Genomic DNA, 20,937 nt, shown 5'->3' on the forward strand with positions numbered 1-20,937 from the left:
TAAGCACCATCTGTACTCTGATCTTGTTACTGCCATCTCCACTCTCATCCTCTTCCTGTTTGGGACGTCTCATCATCTGGTACGTTCCCCATACCTCCCTGCCCCTGCAAAGCCTCTGCTGTGCACCTTGGATCCCTCTTTCTGGAAACAGTAAACCTTCGTCTAACTCTTGACCTTTACTGAAATCTGTCTCTCTCTAGAGAACTCTATTTCTCCCACATTTACTGAGTCAGAGGCCTCTTATCTCCCTCTCATCCCCGACCCTGCAGGGCAGTGGGGCAGTGTGAGTGTCCTTCCCACTGCCTCTTCCACACCACTCCTCCCTCCTTCCGCACGATCCCAGCCCCTCTGATACTCAGGCCATCAGCACAGACCAGAGGTGCCACCCGTCCTGACTGCTGCCCACCCGTCCTGACTGCTGCCCACCCGTCCTGACTGCTGCCCACCCGTCCTGACTGCTGTCCACCCGTCCTGACTGCTGCCCACCTGTCCTGACTGCTGCCCACCCGTCCTGACTGCTGTCCCCCTACAGACCTCTTGCTCTTTCTCATTCCTTCACTGAGGTGACTCTTGTGGCCTCTGCTCAGACGCCCTCTTCTTAGAGGAGCTTTCTAGGATCACCCCATCTGAAGTCAATCTACTTCCTCCCCATTTCTCCTCTAACTTATCACCTTGCTCCTTTCCTTCGTAGCATTTATATTGTAAAACTGTTTATGATTTCTTTTTCATTCATTTAGTGTGTGGTTCTCTTGCTAGAATAAATCAGAGTTTTTGTCTACTTATTTCACAGTTGTATCCTCGATACCCAAAACAGTATCTGACACTTTAAGTAAAATTGCCTACCTGAAATTGGGTTAAAATAGCTATACACAAACTTCATAGTTATGTGAAGCTCTACCTCGGTATTTTATCTGAGAAGCCGATTTTCTATACTATTCATAGACTAATAGGCTTCCTCCTCACTCATCTGCAGTGTTTTCTCTATTACACATTACATGCTTACATAAGGTCTATTTTACGATTTTCTGCTCTGTCGCTTAGATGCATATGCCTGATAGTTTCACCAAAGCCAATCCATTTTAATCACTGTGAATGGATAAATCTTGCAGTAAATGAGAGGGGCAAGTTATTACTTTTTCCCTTTTAAGCTTTTCATAGAAAAGCTTTTCCAGATGAACACTAGAGTTCAGATTTGGGGGCACCTTCAAGGTAGAATGAAACGGAACAAATCATGAAGGAAAAAACAATCCTAAATTTGTTTATGTAAAAATATGAACTCTGTACACTGGGAAACGTCAGTAATGAACTTGGGAAAAGTATTTGCAGGATACATAGCAGTAAATGGGTCGGGGTCAGACTGATGCTGTGATTCCTCATGACGTCGGGTTGTAGCACCCCCTCCAGTGCTCTGGAGGGAAGAGCCTTCTGACAAGCCACCCAACTGCCACGGCACATTCAGGAGGGGAAGGGGGTGCTCCAGACTGCCTTGCACTTGGAGGGCTGTAGGAGCCAGTCTGAAAGAGAGAATGTGAATATTGAACATGCTTAAATGTGTCTGCAGATCTGACAGATGGACTGGACAGAAAGGGGAAAATTGTGGCGCATGTCTGGAAGGAAGTGCCAGAACCTAGAGATCAGTGGGGAGACGGGTTCCAAGGAAAGTGTGAAGGTGGCCTGGCCACCGCCTGCCACAGCACCACCTTCACACTTGGAGTCCCTGTACTGCCTGCGAAGGGGACACCAGCCTGCAAGGTCATTGAGGAATCCCACCACCCTGGTGTGGAAAACTCTTCCTAAGAGCTGGGTAAAAACAGAGAGGAACCTGTCAGCTGGCCGGCCAGAGAGAACAGCCCCGATGTTGGCTCGGGAATATGGAGAAAAGCATCAGGCTGGGTGTCAAGGACTTGGAGACAGAAAGAGCAGCCGTCACGGAAGTGTATGGATGTCTGATCTTTACGTGAGTTCCTCTCCTTCCCTCACCAGGTTCCTAAAGAATAATGTAGACCCCAGAAGTGCTTGAGTAAAGGGGGAGGCGCTGAACATTAAGACTTGTGGAATTGCAGAAAATCTGTAATCACTGGTAGGTGAGACCAGGACATCTACGGATTACCAACAAAAGAGACAAAGGGTTAATAATATCATTAATATAAAAGGTATTCCTGGACTTCCCTTGTGCTCCATTGAGTAAGACTCCGTGCTCCCAATGCAGGAGGCCCGGGTTTGATCCCTGGTCGGGGAACCAGATCCCACATGCATGCCGCAACTAGGAAGTCCGCCTGCCGTGACTGGAGGATCCTGCGTGCCGCAACTAAGGGTCCTGCACACCACAATGAAGATCCCGCATGCCACGACGGAGACCTGGCCCAGCCAAAATTAATTAATTAAAGAAAAAAGATATTCCTAACACTGAAACAAAGACAAGACTGTCTTTCCAAAGGAAAAAAGTCAATGAATATCAACAGATAATTTATTAGTGAATAAAGGAAACCAGATTATGTCACTCCAAAATATGCCTCTGTGACATAAAAATTATTTTGAGCTGAAGGCAGTTAAGCAGTAGACACAGAAAAAGCTCCCCCCACTTTTTTTTTTGCCTAAAGGAAGGATATAAATTCTCCTTTACTGGACACAGACTCTTACCAGCCCAGAGATGGCACCAGTGGACTCTTCAAACAAACCTTTGTTAAGCCCTTAGCTTCCTAGTTACTTCTCCACCGTTTACTACCTCTAGTCCAAACCCTTTTGTCTTGTCATTTCTTTGCAAATGTATTGATTCTTTCTCTAAAAGGCATAAAAGCTTCCTGCTTTGGTCACTTCTTTGGGTCCCTTCCTCTCTCCTGAAGGCTCCCTTGTGCATGTAAAAATTCAATAAAATCTGTGTGCTTTTCTCTGAACATCTTTGTCAGTTTAATTTTCAGACCCAGTCAGGGACCATAAGAAGGTTGAGGAAAAACATTTTTCTGCCCTGCATGAAGAACTGTGACTTTCAGATGCACGTGTACAAACCTTCAATTTAAAAATGAAACAAGAAATAAAAATTAAAATGATAAGATACAATAAATTATCAACTGAACAGACACATGAAAAATGTTAACTACAACAATGTGGGTGGAAGAGAGAAGACCCAGGAGCTCCAGTGGGAATATAAATGACAGCTTTCTAAGAAAAGGTTTGACAATAAATATCAAACATTTTAAAAATGCTCATGTTTGACATAGTAATTTCATTTTTTAGGATTCAATCCAAGGAAGTCACTCGAGTAGGGGACAGATATATACAAAGATAGTTATTGCAGCGTTTTTATAATGAAAAACATTGAAAACCTAAATACCTAGGAAGTGGCTAAATAATTAATATAATACGTGTTACACAGTCATTGAAACATGTTTTAAAGTAATTTCAGTGACATGGAAAATATTCACTATCTAATGTACAGTTGAAGGAGAAAAAATAAAAAGATGCACAACTGTATATAGTATGATTATCTATGAGCCATAAAATCACTGAACTGTATCTCAGGCATCACCCAGGCCCCTGCAGTCACTTTATGGATAAAGAAGTGTAGGTTCAAAAAAAGAAATTAAGAATCAAAGAGGATAAATGACTTCCCCAAAGTCACAGAGTTAGCCAGGAGCAGACCAGGATCAGAATTCTAGCCCTAATTTCGGAAACTCCCCATTATAGTTCCTGGAGTTCGATCACATAAATTTCCTGACTCATGCCATGCCTTTTTAGGGGTTTCCAACCTCCCACCTGCATCAGCACATTTCTGTCTTTTCATCAGCATTACCCTTATCAACCTGTTAGGACTTGAGTACTTCAAACTCTCTTGTCTCCAAATCCATAGCTGACAGCGTACAGGGAGTTCTTTTTTAACTGCTTTGCATCCTCTCTTCTCTAAATTTTTTTGTTCTTATCTGTACCATATCATCAATAATTTAAGAAATACGCATTCCTGTGGGAAAAGGCCTTCTCAAGTCCACAAATTTGAAAATACCACCGTTATCAATCGTTCTCTCCATAAAATGCCATGATGTATAACTTAAAATTTTAAGTGACTCCCTTAGACAATTAATGATTCTATAACTTCAGTACTAAAGTCCTTTATACAGCTATTCAAATTAATCCTGGTGGAAGCAATTGCAAAATAGTTTCACTGATGGCCTACTCTTGTCTCTTTGTGGAATACATCATAGTTCTGAGCTGAACTCACCATCTGGCTCCTTAATATTATTTTCTGGCTGAGAAACATAACCCTTGGAGCAGCTTAACTTTTACCCCAAACTTAGTTGATTTTCTCTCAAGGTAGTTTTTCAAAAGATCTAAAATTATCGGGGTTTTTTGGTCTTGTTTTACTTTTTTTTGTTTGTTTTTGTTTTACTTTTTAAACTTAATCATGAGCTGTAGTGAATAGGTAGTTGCCAAGCAGACAACAGAGTTGAGTCAAAGATTAGATACAGGGGAGCCTAGTAAGCTCACCCACCAAGAGACTTGGCATTTTAGCCAATTCTAGATTGTCAAGTTCAAATTCACGAGGCCTGCAAAATTACTAGTGACTACTGCATGTTCCCCAGTAATTGAAATCTTAAATATTATTCACAAAGGCCAAGAATCCATTGTTTTGTTTTCTTATGGTTCTTGATTCCCAGTAAGATACTTTATCTATAGTCTTTTTAAGTTATTGTTATCCAGGACCATCTTATTCCCCTTCCAGATAGCTTAGATAGAAGTCAGTGTCTTTGGGATCTCACCATTTTCCAGCCTCTCCATTACAGTAGTCCTGGATGATGGGTGTTCTGATACCTAATTTACTCAAGGATGCCAGTTACCTTGTCTGAGATCATAGACCTAGTCAGGGGTAGAAGCCCCGACCTTTAGGTCCCAAAGCATGTGTTCTTTCCTTTAAACTATGTCTCCTCTTAATTTCAGTGCTCGATTCTATAAAAGAGAAATGAGATTTACAGATAAGTTTCTAAAAAAGAGGTCAGAGGGTAAGGGGGGATTCATCATTTTTAAAGCATCCCAGATGATGATAGTATACAGACAGAGCTGAGAACCAAGCTTCCCGAGTGGTCTGGGTCCGCTTACCTTGTTTCTGCTCCCTCTCCCCTCTGCGTACATGTTCATTCTTGCATTTCATGACATGTTCTCATCTGTTTCCTTCATCCTCTAAGTTCTTCCCGCTCCTGCTTAAAAATCTTATCCGGTCTCATGTCCCTCTTTAGCGCTGCACCTCCGAGGTTCTAATTAAGTACTAAAAGCCTCTTCATAGTTTCTCACTGTTTTTTCCTTTGCTGCACAGCAATCTCCTCCACTAAACTCATCTTTTTTTTTTTTTTTTTTTTTTTTTTTGCCGTACGCGGGCCTCCCACTGCGTGGCCTCTCCCGTCGCGTAGCACAGGCTCCGGACACGCAGGTTCAGCAGCCATGGCTCACGGGCCCAGCCGCTCCGCGGCATGTGGGATCTTCCCGGACCGGGGCACGAACCCGTGTCGCCTGCATCTGCAGGCAGACTCTCAACCACTGCGCCACCAGGGAAGCCTAAACTCACCTTTTGAAGCGTGAACAGTTTCTGCAAGATGCAGTGGAGGAGACAAAAGAAGATCTGTAAATCTCAGCTGATTTTTTTTTTTCATTTATCAAAATGAAATGAATACGCAAGAAGTAAATGCCTACTGCTAGCCTGACCCTAAACAAGGAACTTGCACCTTCAAAGTATATAATTCCAGCTACAAGCTTCAAGTACTCAATGGCAGGCGATGTATTGTAGGTTTATATGCCCTGCCCGGTACATTGCAGCGCACTGGGGCTTTTTCCCTGTTCTGAACAGTTTCCAGCGTTGAGACCTCAAATTGAATTATTTCTACATGACCTGGGCCAGCCGCCCAGCGTCCTCTCCTTCCTGTCTCCCAGGAGGTGGCCATGCCATTAAAGCATCACACCATCCTAGTCTGACTTCTCCTTAGAAGAGCTGTCCTCCGTGCAGGCTGCAAAATGCTGCTAATTAGGTGTGACTGGCCTCTCCCTTTCAGTGTGCCTTACGTTCCCTTTTCTCCAACCCCCATCCACTTCTTTCCTCCTTAGACTGAAGAGCTCCCCTTAGATACAACATGATTTAGAAATCAGAGCGGTGGAGGCAGTCAGGATAGTTACATATTACATAAGGCCATTAAAGATCCTTCATTCACATCGAGTGTCCCTTTGTAGTGAACGGTGAAGCCGGGGGGGGGGGGGGGGGGGGGGGGGTGTAGGTTTTAACCTCTCTACAGGGAAGCAGCCTCAGAAGCTGAAGATTTCCCCGCCCAGGATAAAGGCAGCAGCCTGTATGTAACAGACCAGTCTGTAAGGCAGCATTGCTTAACAGTGATGCAGAGGGGGGAAATGTTTGCTCAATCTTCTTAGGGTCCCTGGCTTGATCTGAAAATTAAACTGACAAAGAGAAAAGCATACAAATTTCATTGAATTTCTACATGTAGATGAGAGAGTCTTCACAAGAAAATGAAGACCAAGAAAGTGACCAGAGCCAGAAGTTTTTATACCTTTTCGACAAGGAAATAGTAAATTTTTGAAGAATTGGAAAGACAAAGGGGTTTGGGCCAGGGGTAGTTAATGGTGAAGGAGTAACTAGGAAGGTGAAGGTTAGTTTAGCAAGGTTTGCTTATACAGGCTGCTTGGCCCTAAATTTTCTATCTTTGGTGTTAAGAAAGTCTTTCTGCCCTGTACAGGGAGGGTAGCTTTCACAGGGGAGTTTTATGACCTGTTTCAGGGAAGAAGGGTGACAAGGCAGGGAAGAGTGACCTTCTTGCTTCTGCCTGTTTTTTAAATTCCTTAAGATATTTAATACGCCAAGCTGCCATATTTGGGGGTGACCTGTCTTGAACCCTATCAGTGAGAACACTGATTCTGGAGTCAGCTGGACTGGGGACTGGGCTTTGAATCAACATCACCACTTGTTAGCTTCGAGACCTTGGGCAAATTGCTGAATTTCTCTGGACTTCAAATCTTTCATCTCTAAAGTAGGGGAATTTATATCTATCATACACAGTTGTGATGATTTAGTGAGACAGTCTGCATAAAGTGTTTAATATGGAGCCTATGTTCAAAAAATGACAGCTATTATTATTGAGTGTCCAAAGTGCTGTCCCACTGAGGGCTTAACTCTTTAAATTTACAAGGTGCTTTTTCTCATTGTACCTAATGTGACCCTCATGCAATCTATGAGATAGACATTTCCAAGGTAGGTATTTTATCTCCTAGGAGACTTTTTTTCCCCAGATCTTGTAAGTAGCAAAGTCAAGACTCAAAGCCATCGCTTGAGGGTCCAGGGCACTGACCCCTGGCCACAAAGTACCTCTTGACTCTCCAGGGGAAGAGCCAGCATCTGCAGAGACTGTGATTCCCCTGTGACTAATGAGTTTCTAAATGATGTGCAGTGGTGTGTTGTGGTTGTTTTCATTCCATCTGCTTGATTCAACCAGGCAGCATTAAAGCTGAGAACTCCGGCTCTCAACATGCTGTCAATTTGTTTAAGGATTATTCTAGGAGCAGGTGATTTCTATTAGACGGCAAGTGACAGATTGCCTATTAGGAAGAAGTGCATGTTTTTCAAACTAGGGACCCTCAGCACTCAGGGAAGCAGAGCTGGCTTTTGCCAACCCGGAGCTCAGTAGCCAGGTTAATGATGTGATTATCTGAGTGTTATTTGGCCAGGCTGGGGTACTAGACTCTGAGCATCCCTATTGCCAACTGCTGTTTCACTCCAGAAGCAGGTGGGAGACGTAGCATGAGAAAGAATAACAACCAGTGTGTGGCAGGTTTAGAAAAAATCTGGAAACCAAAAGGGCTCCCAGAAATTTATTTGCCGGTTAGAGAAGGGATTAGGGGAGGACTCACAAAGCCAAGGGAGAGAGTCCTGGACCATCTTTCTTACAGCACCACTGACTTTCTAGGGGACACTTGTTGAATTTCTTCTACCTTTCTGTGCTTTGTTTTGTATCATCTCATTAAATGGGGAAATTTTTAAAGATTCCCCTATTTCTTGATTTTTGGGGTGGACCTGGATTGTCTGTGATGGAGATCACTCTCATAAAATGGTCTTTGCAGCAAGGAAAGCCCAAGCAGAAGACAGCGTTTTGAGCGGAGATGCAATACAATGATTTACTGTTTGGGTTCTTTCATTGTATTTTCTAATCCAAGGATGGTGCTTCAGGGCAAGGATTAACTTTGCAAACATAAGTAACAACTCTCTGATGTATGAAAGTCCAGAGAGGAAAGATACCCAGAGCAGCCTTTCCCAGACTACTGAGATTCCTGTGCACAGCCCCAAACATCTGTCCCTCCTCCAGCTTCCAGGAGCTGAGCCGAGACATTTGCAGACAAAGAGAGAGAGAGAGGCTCTCCTTTACCCCCTGTTTCTCAGGACTCCATTTCTTCCCCCTACTCAGAGCAGGAAACTGCAAAGGTGTGATTTTAGAAGGTTTTATTCGTATGTGCCCCAAGGCAAAAAAAAAAAAAAGCCTAACTTTTCCTTTAAAAAAAAAAAGGATGGGAGGGGGACCTTCAAGGCCAAAGTTAGTCAGTGTTGCTCCCTAGTGGCAAGATTTCCAAAGAGCAAGCTTTGCTTTGGTGAGTACAGTAGTCCCTGGGGTCCCGGGAATGTCGGTTCCAGGACCACCTCATACCAGAATCCCCGGATGCTCGAGTCTCGTATAAAATGGTGTGATAAAGTTGCCCTCATAGCTGCCAAGTTCCACATCTGCAGATATGGAGGGCTGACTCTAAGTGCAGTGACACTCGTCACTGGCCCTTGGCACTGGTGATTATAGACAGTATAAATGAGGAGGGGGAGGGGTCCTTGCTCAGCGATGGCCGTTCCATGGAGTTTGGCTTTCTCAACCAGCAAATCAAATCTTGCCACCAAATTGCTTTCTCCTTTCACTGCCTCTTGGCCAGAAAGGACGTGACCCGTATCCCTTTTGTAGCACTCTTCCCGTGCCTCACCCCCCTGCCCAACCAGCAGTCAGTTCAGTGCTTGTTAGAAGTGAGATCAAAAGGTGTTTTAAAATACTCAGGAGGCCCAGAGATTTTCCCGAAGAAGCTGACCATTAGTGCTTGATGACTACTCACCATCCTAGGGTTATCTTTTTCCTCCAAAACGCTGTGCATTTGGATGGGTGGGGGGCTCTGCTTCACAAATTGAAGCATATATTCCTCTGCCTTGATCTCGGTTTCCTCATTTAAAAAAAAAATAAGTAGAACTTGGGGAATGAACAGATTTAATGCTCAGTAATTCTTGTACCTCAGTGCTTATCTACATAGTTTTTACATATTCCGAAAGGCCCTTACTTCAAGGACATACTGAAAGAAGAAAATAAGTGTATTAATGCAGTAGCTACGTTGAAACTCTGTATCAAGGGTATTGCTTATAGAGGCAGTTTTTCGACAAATGCAATGAAAATCACAATACTGATGAAGAAAGTCAGAAATACTAATAAAGAAGGCAACATTACCCTGTGATGGGAGAAGTAAGAGAGCTACGCGAATAAGCCAAGCTCTGTTTTAGCAGATGTTAACCAGTCTGAGAGCATTTCATTTGCTTCACGCATGCATATCACTTGTTCGGATTTTCTTTAAAAATAGGTAGATAAAAAGAAATTTGGTTTCTAGGAAGTTATTTTGTGTCTCTAGAGATTTCATTTCTCTCCTGACATAATTGGAAAACTGCTGGGTTGTTCCCCACACCAAAGACGGAGCTAAAATCCAGTCCTTGCATCTCCTGCCAAAACTCGCAAGGAGACGGGTATTTGGAGAGGGGTGTTTGGGTTAGCGTGCCAATTAAACAGGAGCTGATACAGAAAAGATGGCTTTCATCTCCTCTGCTGTCGGTGACAACTCAGTTTTTCAATCTAATCTCCAAGTTGGATATGATTGCCTGGAGACTCCGACACACAGTTTGTTGAAATTGGGATTTCGGAAACACACTCACACAGCACCCAGGGGAATCATGCAACCAGCTGCTGGGACAATGCTTGGTGATGCACCTTAGCTTGTCCGTGGTAGACCAGTAGTTCCAAACAAGAGCAGTAGATAGAATGGGCAAAGCAGTGGCCTCGTGATCCCTGCATTGGAACCACGGCCAGAATCGCTGGTTGGAGCTGCCAACATGAACCTCCCCGTTGTTGCTCTCACACCACTCTTGCTGGTGGGCATTAAGCATTCCAGTGAAATCATCAGCTTCATGTTCAGCTGGGCTGATTGCTGAAGAAGCTGATTGCATTATTCATTCTCGTGAAAAGATTTTCGGACTCTCAAGGATCCATAGAGATTATATTGAAAAAAAAAAAAAAACCCCAAACTCCAGAGTTATCAACAGTCTAATTTATGCTTCTATTCTTTCCAAAGGGACAGAGTCACAGAGGATACATAGAGAAAGCCTGAACAGAAAATGGATTTTCGGTAAGTTTAGAAGCCCTGTATTTTGTACACTTTGTCTCTTGGTTTTTGTTTTTCATTTCTCCTTTCTACTTCTTTTCCGGACAATTCTTCCATCTTCTTAAAAACAACAACAAAACCAGAACCAACCAAACAAACAAAACCCTGCTGGTTGCTTATTTCCCTATGAAATACTTCCATCTACTGGCCAAATGGAGAAGGCTCACGTCTCAACTTTTTTGTTCCACTTGTACGAGGATTTATGAAGACCACCCTCCAAACATCTAGTACAGTAATCAGAAATCACAAATCATAAAATTAAGGAGGTTGAGGAAATTCTTCACTTTGAACCTAGCAATTCACCCAAGTAAACCCCCATGTATTTGACACACATATGCAGTTTGCAATCACCCAAAATGACGTATAACTCTGCAGTATTACGGAAAGCAAATTAGTGAGAAGAAGGGCTGAGGGGCCAGGCAGAGAGATGGGAAGAGATGGCCTCTCTGGCAAAGCAGTTAGCATCCTTCTAATCAGATCACAGGGAACGAGGCTCTGGGTTCAGAGATGGAATCAGAGATTATGGTCTAGGTAACCATGATTCCTCTATGAAGAAAAGTAATTCCGTGAGAGCTGAAAAGAAAGAAAGTTGTGTTCCAAGTTAACTTATCAGAGGGGACACCCTTTCAATAAAAAACCCTCAGAAATGATGCTTCTTCCTTCTTGTTCTTTTTTTTTTTTTTAACATTTCATACCTGTGCTTCATTTATTGTATTTTGCATCTGGAAGTTTGCCCCTCTTAATCTCCCTCACCTATTTCTCTTTTCCCCCATCACATCCTCTTTATCCATTCATCTGTTGATGGGCACTTAGGTCGCTTCCATATCTTGGCTATTGTAAATAATGCTGCAGTGAACATAGGTGTGTGTGTACCTTTTCAAATGAGTGTTTTTTTGTTTCCTTTGGCTAAAATACCCAGGAGTGGAATCGCTGGATCATGTGATAATTCTATTTTTAGTTTTTTGAGGTATCTCCGTACCGTTTTCCGTAATGGCTGAACCAGTTTACATTTCCACCAACAGTGCACAAGGGTTTCCTTTTCTCCACATCCTTCCTGCTTCTTTTCGATGACAGCCATTCTGACGTGTGTGAGGTCGTATCTCACTGTGGTCTTGATTTGCATTTCCCCGGTGATTAGTGATGTTGAGCATCTCTTCATGTGTCTCTTGGCCATCTGTATGTCTTCTTTGGAAAAAAACACCTATTAAGATCCTTTGCCCATTTTTTAATTGGGTTGTTTGGGGTTTTTGGATGTTGAGTTGTATGAGTTTCTTGTTCATTTTTTAAAAAGAATCCATATGGGAGATGGAGTCAGACAGTGGAATGTGGAAAGGTGTTTACCGTCTATTAGAGAACTAATCTGGGCTTATAGAATCAGAGATTCATAATGTGTCAAAGCTGGTAGGAATCTCAAACACCAGAACAGCCTCCTCGTTTTACTGATGAGAGAATTAGGATTGGAGGAGCATAAGAATCCTGTGGAAAGACTTCTATTTCAGAAGTAAACCAACAAATTCAACAAAAGGTAAAAACAAAACTCAAGGTTTCTGTATGGATTTTAAATACAAGTACATTGTTTATAATACCAGCCTGTCCAGAGCCGATAATTTCTAAAAAACAAACCCATATGCTCACCAAAATAGCATGGACGTTCTTCTGGGCTAGAGTAACTACCACAGTGGACCATCTTTGGTGCTTTGTCCACTTAGAATAAATGGGGAATGACAGAGTGAAGAAAAAAGTACGGTGCCTTTTTTAAGTACGGTGAGTTTCAATAGATCACGGGTCTAAATAGAACCTGGACTAAATCATATTCCCTCAAAAGAAATCTCTCTTTAAAATGGGTTCATCTACTATCTCTCCTATTCCGTGCAACTTTAAGGAGAGGAATTAAACCCAAATTGAAAACTGAAGAAGGTGAAAGGTAAAGATCTGGTGCCTAAAATAGCTGCATGGAAATACCTTGAGAGGCAGTGCGGCATTTCCAGAGCGACAGACATATCAAGTCAACAAGAAGATGCTTACCTCAGACACAGCTTCCACTGTGATATGAGTGTCCTGGGGAGGTAAAACCATCTTCATCCTTGACTTGAGACCTGCTTTTGTCATTGACTCGCTGCCTGAACTGAGGCCTCCCTCGTATGTCTTCACCAGTGTCTTTGACCAATGGTGTAGACGTCCATTGGGGTATGAAGTAAACCCCTGCTTTTTGAAATAGAAGAAGGTAGGGTTAAACCATTAACTAGGATGGATGGTTTTAGGCGCCTAAAAGATACCATTACCACATTACTCATTACTTTCAGAAGCATTCAAAACACACACATTCATGAGTGCTACTCTGTACACTTTAAAAATGAAGTTCTTACTTTCTCAGATACGGCACGTTTCTTGAAGAGAGCAAATTTTTGAAATGAAACATTTATTTAATCTCATTATAAAGTATAATTTTTCCAGAACATCTGAGTGCCCAGAGGTAAATTACAGAGATGTGTACAAAGTGAAGCTGTTTTTCTAATCAAATCACTGGCATGTTAAAAAATTCATCTGAACTGGAAAATAAATAAATAAAAAGTTCATCAGTAGCAGAGTCTTCATTCCTTAAGCCTAGTCTTAAAGGCACAGCAGTGAAAGGCCCCAATGACCACCGGGAAGTACCAGCCAGAGGGCGGGGGCAGCCTTGACACCGCCTCCTCCCCACGTGCAGACCTGACCCCCTGGACGGACTTCACTCACACCTGCCCACTCGACTCCACCCAGCAGCACCTGGGTCTCGCCTGGACTAGCCTCCACTCACTCTGACCAGTGTCTTCTCTGTATGGAAGCCAGGACCGTGCTTTCAATCACTTAGCTCCCTTCTTTAAAGTCCTTCAGCTGTTTCCTCTTAAGATAACGTTTTTTCTTTGTTCGTATTTCTTTTTATCTTAAACTGGAACACAAAGGTTCCCTTCTGACACTTGCCAGCCTTCTCTTGGGCCACTGCTTTCCAGCCAACCAGCATCTCCCGCAGTGCCATTTCCCTTCCCACCTTCACCCACGAGGATCCCCCAGCCTCACAAGGTTTGTCCCAGCTTCCTGAAGCCCACCGGGGCTCCGGGCCCGGGTAGCTTCTCACGCTTCAGACCCCAGCTTCAAACACAACATACTTGAGGCAGCCTCCTCGCCACCTCTAGGGATCCTCACCTGGGTGAGGGTCCTCCTTCCACTACTTGGCTTCTTCCCCAGACACTTTGCAAGTTTCTAATTGTAAACGTCTTCCTCTAGTAACTATACCCCCTGGGAGGGGATGAACTGTGCTTCCAGTGCTTGGAACATAGTAGTTGCTCAGTGCGGATGCACACATGTGCACAGACACACACATCATGTCACCGTGTACACCCACACATATACACGGCACACACCACGCCCTGTGCATATACACACTGCTGACTGTACTTCCTTTGGAGGACAGTTTGTAGTGAGACGTGGGAAATATGGAGTAGAAAAGTGTGATTAACTTAAGATCCATGTATCAATAGATTCAGTATTTCATCCACCTAACAAATATTTTGAAAGATCTATGATTTATTCATTCAGTCACCAGTTATTTACTAAGTTCATGTGATTTGCCTGGTATGTGCTGGGTGTATGGTCGGACACAGGGTACTTGGTGAAGAAGACAAGGATCCCCAAACTTGTGGAGCTTATGGTCTGGCGAGGGAAGATAGAAAATAAACCAGGCAACGAGGAAATAACAGAACTATAAGTGTTATGACGTGCTAAGGAGGACGGGGTTGGGATGCCATAACAGAATCCTGGGGCACGGGGCTGGGCCCTCCTTTTTGTAGGATGGTCAGGAGGTTGTGAATGGGCATCCAAATGAAGACTTGAGAATGGCAGCTGCTAGAGATGGGAGTGGGTGATCCAGGCAGAGAGAACAGTGTTGTAAAGGCTGGAAAAAGCAAAGCCTGCGTGTTCTTGTAGCTAAGGGGAAGCAGTGCGGCTGGAGCACAGTGTGGATGAGGCAGCATCCACAATGTGAATGGGGTGCAGGGTGATCTACTCGCCCAATTTGTCCAGGACTGAGGTGTCTCCCAGGGTGTTGGATTTTCACTCCTGAACCTGAGATAGTCCTGGGGAAATGGGGATGGGTGCACAGCCTAGGTTCAGATGAATTTGGAGACTGATTTGAAACCATCCACACATTTTCTGACTCACCACAGAAGCTAATAATATTATCACAATAAAAGAACATTAGAGAAACAAACTACCTGTCTGTTTAAATTGAATTAAATATTTTTCTGTTCTCATAGGTCGGTTTCCAGGAAAAGGGGAAAAGGGGCCTAGACAGCATCTTGGAAAGAATTTGTAATACTTTGACAATATTCAATCACCAAAGTTAGGAAGTGAGAAAATTTCATTGATGGTGACAGCTATTGTGACTAAAGTCAATGATGTGAATGAGCTTTGACTTGGAAACTGTGATCTTACTTTCCAAATACCTGTAGGCGTATAGTGTGTATGTGATATAAACAAATAAATCCCTCCCTTCCTCCCTCCGTCCCTTCCTTCCTCCCTTCCCTTCCCCTCCCTTCCCTTCCTTCCTTTATCCTCCTGTCTCTTCCTTTCTTTATGATCAATGCCATTCAGAAAAAGAACTCTAATAGCTAACAGTACCTTTACTTGTATTGAGTTTTATACTTTTCTAAATATGATCCCACTACCTTATTGAGCCTCAATGATTCTATCAAGTCTGTATTATCATAAAATAAGACTATGAAAAATTAAAGTGACTTCGTAGGCACCACACAGTAACTTAACAGAAGATAGCTTAATGACGGCATTTTGTGAAAATTACAGGTAAACTTAAAGGAAGGAAATATACCTGTGGTAGCATTTCTAGGAAATGCTATCGTTACGTCTGCCACTGGTAGCAGAGTCATGACAGACCCCAAAGGACAACAACATTTCTCCTGGGTCTCATCAGCTCATGTCAGGTCATCTTCACAATAACTAAGAGGAACTAGCCCCTCCCTCGGGCACTGACATTTGCCTGCCACTCGTGCACACTGAAAGGCGTGACATTTCTTACATCTTTGAAAACATCAGAGGAAATAAAAGCTATTGCTCTCATTTTGAACTTTACCTCGCTGGACTAAAGGGTTTGCTGACAGGGTGGGGATAAAAGCAAGAAAGGGGAGGATCCCATAAGGAAGAGATAAGGGGAACAGATTCCTGAGCTCAAAAGCAACCAGCCAGCGTTCGCCCGGGTGAAATTGCTTCCTGCAGCTCCTGCAGTCTGTACCATGCCTTTCTGACTGAGAGGATATGCAAAACTCCTGAAGTGCTTTTCTCATCCGTCCTTCTGTGGTTACTGAGAATGTGGCATCACTTAGAAGAATCAGCACGTGGACACACGTGCGGTTGGAAGTCATTTCACTCAAAAAGAGTTGTGCTGAAGTTGTTTGCACAAACCAAATAGATGACCCTTTGACCATGGCCACAAAGGATACAGTTTCCGCAGGGTCGTGGAGAAAGTCAGTAACAGCATCCAATCTAGAGTTCTGGTCTTCGAAGACCTATGTCGTGGACCTTCTGCCGTTCATACATTTGCGTCCTGTGAGTTGGCACCTCGGTTGTTACTGGACCCTCTCGCTGTTACTGCACGGGTCTTAGGACTCTGGTACACTGAAGTCCAATTCCTGGAATCATTACCATGTGATCATGACATCATAGAAGAAGCAGCCCGACAGTTCTGTCTCCTGTTGTGTCTTACCAAGTCAGAGGACAGTAGTGGGGAAGCCCTGGGGAAAATGTCTTGTACAGCTGAGATCCAAGCAGCGTTTATTCTTTCCTCCCTTGTGACCTTCTTCAGTGGACTCCTCATCTTATTATTATCCAGGCTAATCTGGAGGAGCATTAATAAATGGCAAAAGAGCGAGGGAAAAGGAATTTTCTCGGTCAGTTCCCCTGTATGAAGATCAGAGACAGGTTTGGCATGCGTTTGTGTTCAGAAGACCATGGAGGCTTCACTCAGTTTTCCCGGGTTAACAGCCGGCTCTGATGCGGTGACTTAGAAACGGGTCCATCCTGCTCAGGGGTGGAAAACAGGACCCCAGGCCGCCATGCCAAAGGGTGCAGCTACAGGGCCAGGCCTCCTCTCCCACCACTGGGAGAAGCAGTGCCTTGTGTGGATGTGATGCATGTGAGCTCTGGAAGCAGATGTCATTGTTTTGAACAAAACACCCGCTAACGTGAGGTCTATGCCTCTATTTCAAATTTTAAAATGACAGTGGTGTTAGGTACCATGAGGAAGGCAGAAAGGAACGTCAGTGTCAACCTCACCTTCATGAATCATTCACGCAGGATGCTCATATACTCACAAGTATACACTGCCTTTTATACACGTTAATACAACACACGGAGTTGTGCACACATGCCGAAACCCATGCATACGTGCACATGCCATCCAGCCACAAACTCAGGGACACTTTTTTACACCCAAACAAGCTTTGCAAGGGTGGGCACTATTGAATAACAACTGGAAAATGATGATGGTAAGAATAATGGTATCCTATCCAGATAAGACTCTGCTTAAGAGAATAAAAACGCTCAAATGTTACATAATGGCTGTTCTGGGACCAATGGTTGAAAGCAAAGATCTGTTCACAGATTTTCTTTCCCCAATTTTATTTTTCTGATTTCCATAACAGAACACATCAACTGTGTTTTGTAATTAATACTGAAAAGTTGCTTGAAACATTGCCTCTTGATGCTAAACATTGACGTAAAATAAAAGAATTTATAACTTGGTAACTTTTTAAGGTCATTGCCAGTGTCATCATATGAAATTCAGGTGTCTGCATTCTAGAAGTGCCTAATGTGGAATTCTATAGATTTTGTCGCTCAATGAGTTCATGCTGTTACTAATTATTTCTAGAGTAAAGGCAGTTAGCAGCGGCATAGCGATTGGGGAATGAATCCTGGGGTTCTGATTTCTTAACAGCACTGACAGTGCGTGAATGGGTACTGGATGTGGTGACTATGCCTTCTGCCTGTTTTTTTCAGTGCACAACTGAATTGGTAGAATTGTTTAATCTCCTTTGACTTCTGCTCCAGGAAATGTATCTTCTTCCCCATTATATTCATTTTTGTGTGGTTACAAAAATGTGAGAACGCATTTGTCCATAAACATATGCTGTATTTTTCATTTCATTCTTTTGATATAATTTATGTCTGCCCTCCAGTCCAGAGGTACCTTTTCATTTCGAATAGGAAGCAGATGTTACAAAATGTTAATAAGCAGGGTCTGAGCAACCAGAAGACTATACTGTTCTGCTTTTAAATCTTGACAAGAGAGTTTCATAATAGTTGAGTGACTTCTTAATAATTTACCATATCTAATTAAATTGAGAGTGTTGTATTTTTCTCTAAGCCTTTGGGAAAGTTGGCCTAATGCAAAATTGTCACAAATCTAAGTACTGTGGAAAGTTCTTTTAAAAATTATTTGGAGGGCTTCCCTGGTGGCGCAGTGGTTGAGAGTCTGCCTGCCGATGCAGGGGACATGGGTTTGTGCCCCGGTCCGGGAAGATCCCACATGCCGTGGAGAGGCTGGGCCCGTGAGCCATGGCCGCTGAGCCTGCGCGTCCGGAGCCTGTGCTCCGCAACAGGAGAGGCCACAACAGTGAGAGGCCCGCATACCGCAAAAAAAAAAAAATATTTGGAGAGTCATAATTTTCTCCTTAAATGTGCATTTTAAAAGATATACTACATTCATAAGTATGATTTTATTATATCTTAGGGCCAGTTTGTTTTGCCACAAAAGGCACCTCAATTTTATAATGGCATTCAAATGAGTGTTCCATATTCATGCCATTGAATATTTTTTTAAAAAATCAATGCCCAGACCACTTCCCAGGCATGCACAGGGTGAGTCATAAGTATTAGTGGCAATCATTGATCAAGATATAAACTCTATCAAATAACCATTTAATGAGACTTCTCTTCTTACCATTCAGAAAATACGAATAGAAAAATTAAATCATTTCAAAAACTTGGCTCCACATAAAATGAGCTTTTCTAAAAGTCAGAGAGGTCTTAGTCTGCATGGTGTGGTCAATCCCAGTTCACTTGTGTCTTTCTCTGGGGTAGTTCAAGACTGTCAACAGACACAGAGGCCACTTCAGACTCCAGACTGTCCTCATTGCCTGCCCACCGGCAGGTCATTTCTCTGTACCTCGGTTTCCTTATCAATAGAAAATGGATTTAATCAGACTTACTTTGGCTACCTCATAGGATCATTATAAATTTCAAAGACAGTGGTCCCTTTGTATCCCTTTGTGGTTGCAGGACACACCCCCCAAACCTGAGGATGCTCAAGTCCCTTATATAAATAGCATAGCACAGTACTTGCGTATAACTTGTGCACATACTCCAGTACACTTCACATCATTTCTAGATTAGTTATAATACCTTATACAATGTAAATGCTGTGCAAATAGTTGTGAATATAATGCAAATGCTATGTAAATAGTTGTCAGCACACCATAAATTCAAGCTTTGTTTTCTGGAACTTTCTGAAATTTCTTTTTTTAAATATTTTCTGTCCGACGTTGGTTGAATATGCAGTTGCAGAACCCACGGATACAGAGTGGGGATTGTGTAATAAGTAAAGATAGTTTGTAAACTTGAGGAAGGATCATAATTTCAACAGGATGTGATACCAAATAAGGAATAAAATCAACATAAAATGGCAAAAAGTTTCCTTCTTCTTTCTCACTCAGAAAAGCAAATATTTAAGTATCACCTGGAAATCCATTTGTAATTTTTTTCTTTGTCTGTGTATCTTGACAGAAAAGGATAAGACACTCATTCCCAGAACAGAGAGAAGCACACTGTTCCCGACCTTGATCGTAACAGTAGTGTCAGTGTGAAGGGTCTGGGGCTGAGAGTATGTGAGATGGGCATGGTGAAGACTGCAGAATTCAGAATGAAAATACTGCCGAAGCGCAGTAAAATACAAACCCAGGAAAATTCATCGTGTGAAGTAGGGAATAAGTGAGTCCAGGGTTCCCGGCGTTGGACAAGGTGTAGTGCGTTCCGGCTGATGCTCCAGCAGGAGACGCCATCAACACACATAAAACAGATGACCTTCCCTGAGACCCAGCTCACTCTCGATTTCTTTCTCTTGCTTCTAGGAAGAAACATCACGTAGCATGGACTGTAAACATTCAAGAAGTCTCACTTTCCAGGGAGTCTTTCGTGTTCATGTAGAAATGTTGCTCTCGGCACAGACCTTTGTGGGACAGGTGTTGGTGAGTACATTTCCAGTGCTCACTTGCTAACGAACTTTAGCCACGAGTGTGATGTACGGTCAGTGTGAAGGCATCTGCTGGCCTTTTCTAAAATACCACTACCTCCCAACGGCTATCTCCTTGTGTCTGTGCTCTCTACTGATGATTCTGCTTGCTTTTTCTTTGGAGTGGATGTAATTACTTGGCATTACATTTTCTATTTGTTGTCAGCCTGTCCACTAGAAGAAAGACTTCATTAGGGCACAGGCTGTGTGCCTTTCATTCTCCTTGCATGTAGATGGATGTCTGGCCTGCAGCTGTTGCTCAAAAAATGTTGGTTTTCAGTGGATTCTCTGCCCTGTGAGGTACAACTCTTTTCCCCTCCTTTGATTCCAACAGCTTCTTTTCTTCATGTTACAAACTGGTCTTTTTTGCCCCTCTGTGATATTTATCATTTACTTCCTGTTTTAATCTAGGTAAACATTGACATATTAAAACCCAGTCCAGACATCATCTCCTCAGGCAGATTTTACCTTATCTCCATATTAAGCTAAGAGTCCCCTTCTCTAAGTTTCTATCATTTCCATTGAACGCTGTTAAATTAAAATTATCTGTGCATAAGCCTGTCTACCCTAGCGCACTATGGACTCCTTGAGAGAAAAGACAGTCAGGGAAATGTTCACACCCCATTGTCTGGAAATAGCAGATGCCCTGTAAATGAATATTGCCCCATCGTCATTTCAGTAGTGTCGTTTGATCTGACACATTCAAAAACAATCTGTAATTTGAGGGTATGCTGCCATCCCATGGTGGCATGGTGGAAGGGGACGTATGTGAACTAAAGATTATCCTCTGCTTTTTGTAATTAGTACAAACATCGTTCTTTTCTAGTTAATGTTGTTTAATTACGATCTAACTAATTTTTAAAACTTATCTTAAAGTACATAAGTAAAACTGCTTTGATAAACTCTACAGGGAATACAGAATCATCTGGAAATGTGTCTCTCTGTTTTTTTCCTTCTAAAGTTTTGGTCTCTTTTTTGAAATCCTTGTGCCTATGACCTGTTAAGAGAAGGATTTTGTGATTCTCTATGATTTTTATCAGGGATTTGTTAGTTAGGATCTCTTCAAGTGTTCAAATCATGTTGGATTATATGTAGATAATGTTGGAAATAAG

General features: G+C 42.8%; 1 protein-coding gene across 1 annotated transcript in view; it reads left to right on the top strand.

Annotated features, from left to right (window-relative positions):
* KCNU1 (potassium calcium-activated channel subfamily U member 1) overlaps positions 1-20,937 on the top strand; it is a 188,971-nt gene that overhangs the window by 32,984 nt on the left and 135,050 nt on the right. The window contains exons 4-5 of the mRNA XM_073798726.1: positions 10,402-10,455; positions 19,665-19,781. Of these exons, the coding sequence (XP_073654827.1) occupies positions 19,683-19,781 (99 nt within the window). The 5' untranslated portion in view covers positions 10,402-10,455; positions 19,665-19,682. The remainder of the gene's footprint in view (positions 1-10,401; positions 10,456-19,664; positions 19,782-20,937) is intronic.

The sequence above is a fragment of the Tursiops truncatus genome, chromosome 21, assembly GCF_011762595.2.
Source record: "Tursiops truncatus isolate mTurTru1 chromosome 21, mTurTru1.mat.Y, whole genome shotgun sequence".
Classification (NCBI taxonomy): Eukaryota; Metazoa; Chordata; class Mammalia; order Artiodactyla; family Delphinidae; genus Tursiops; species Tursiops truncatus.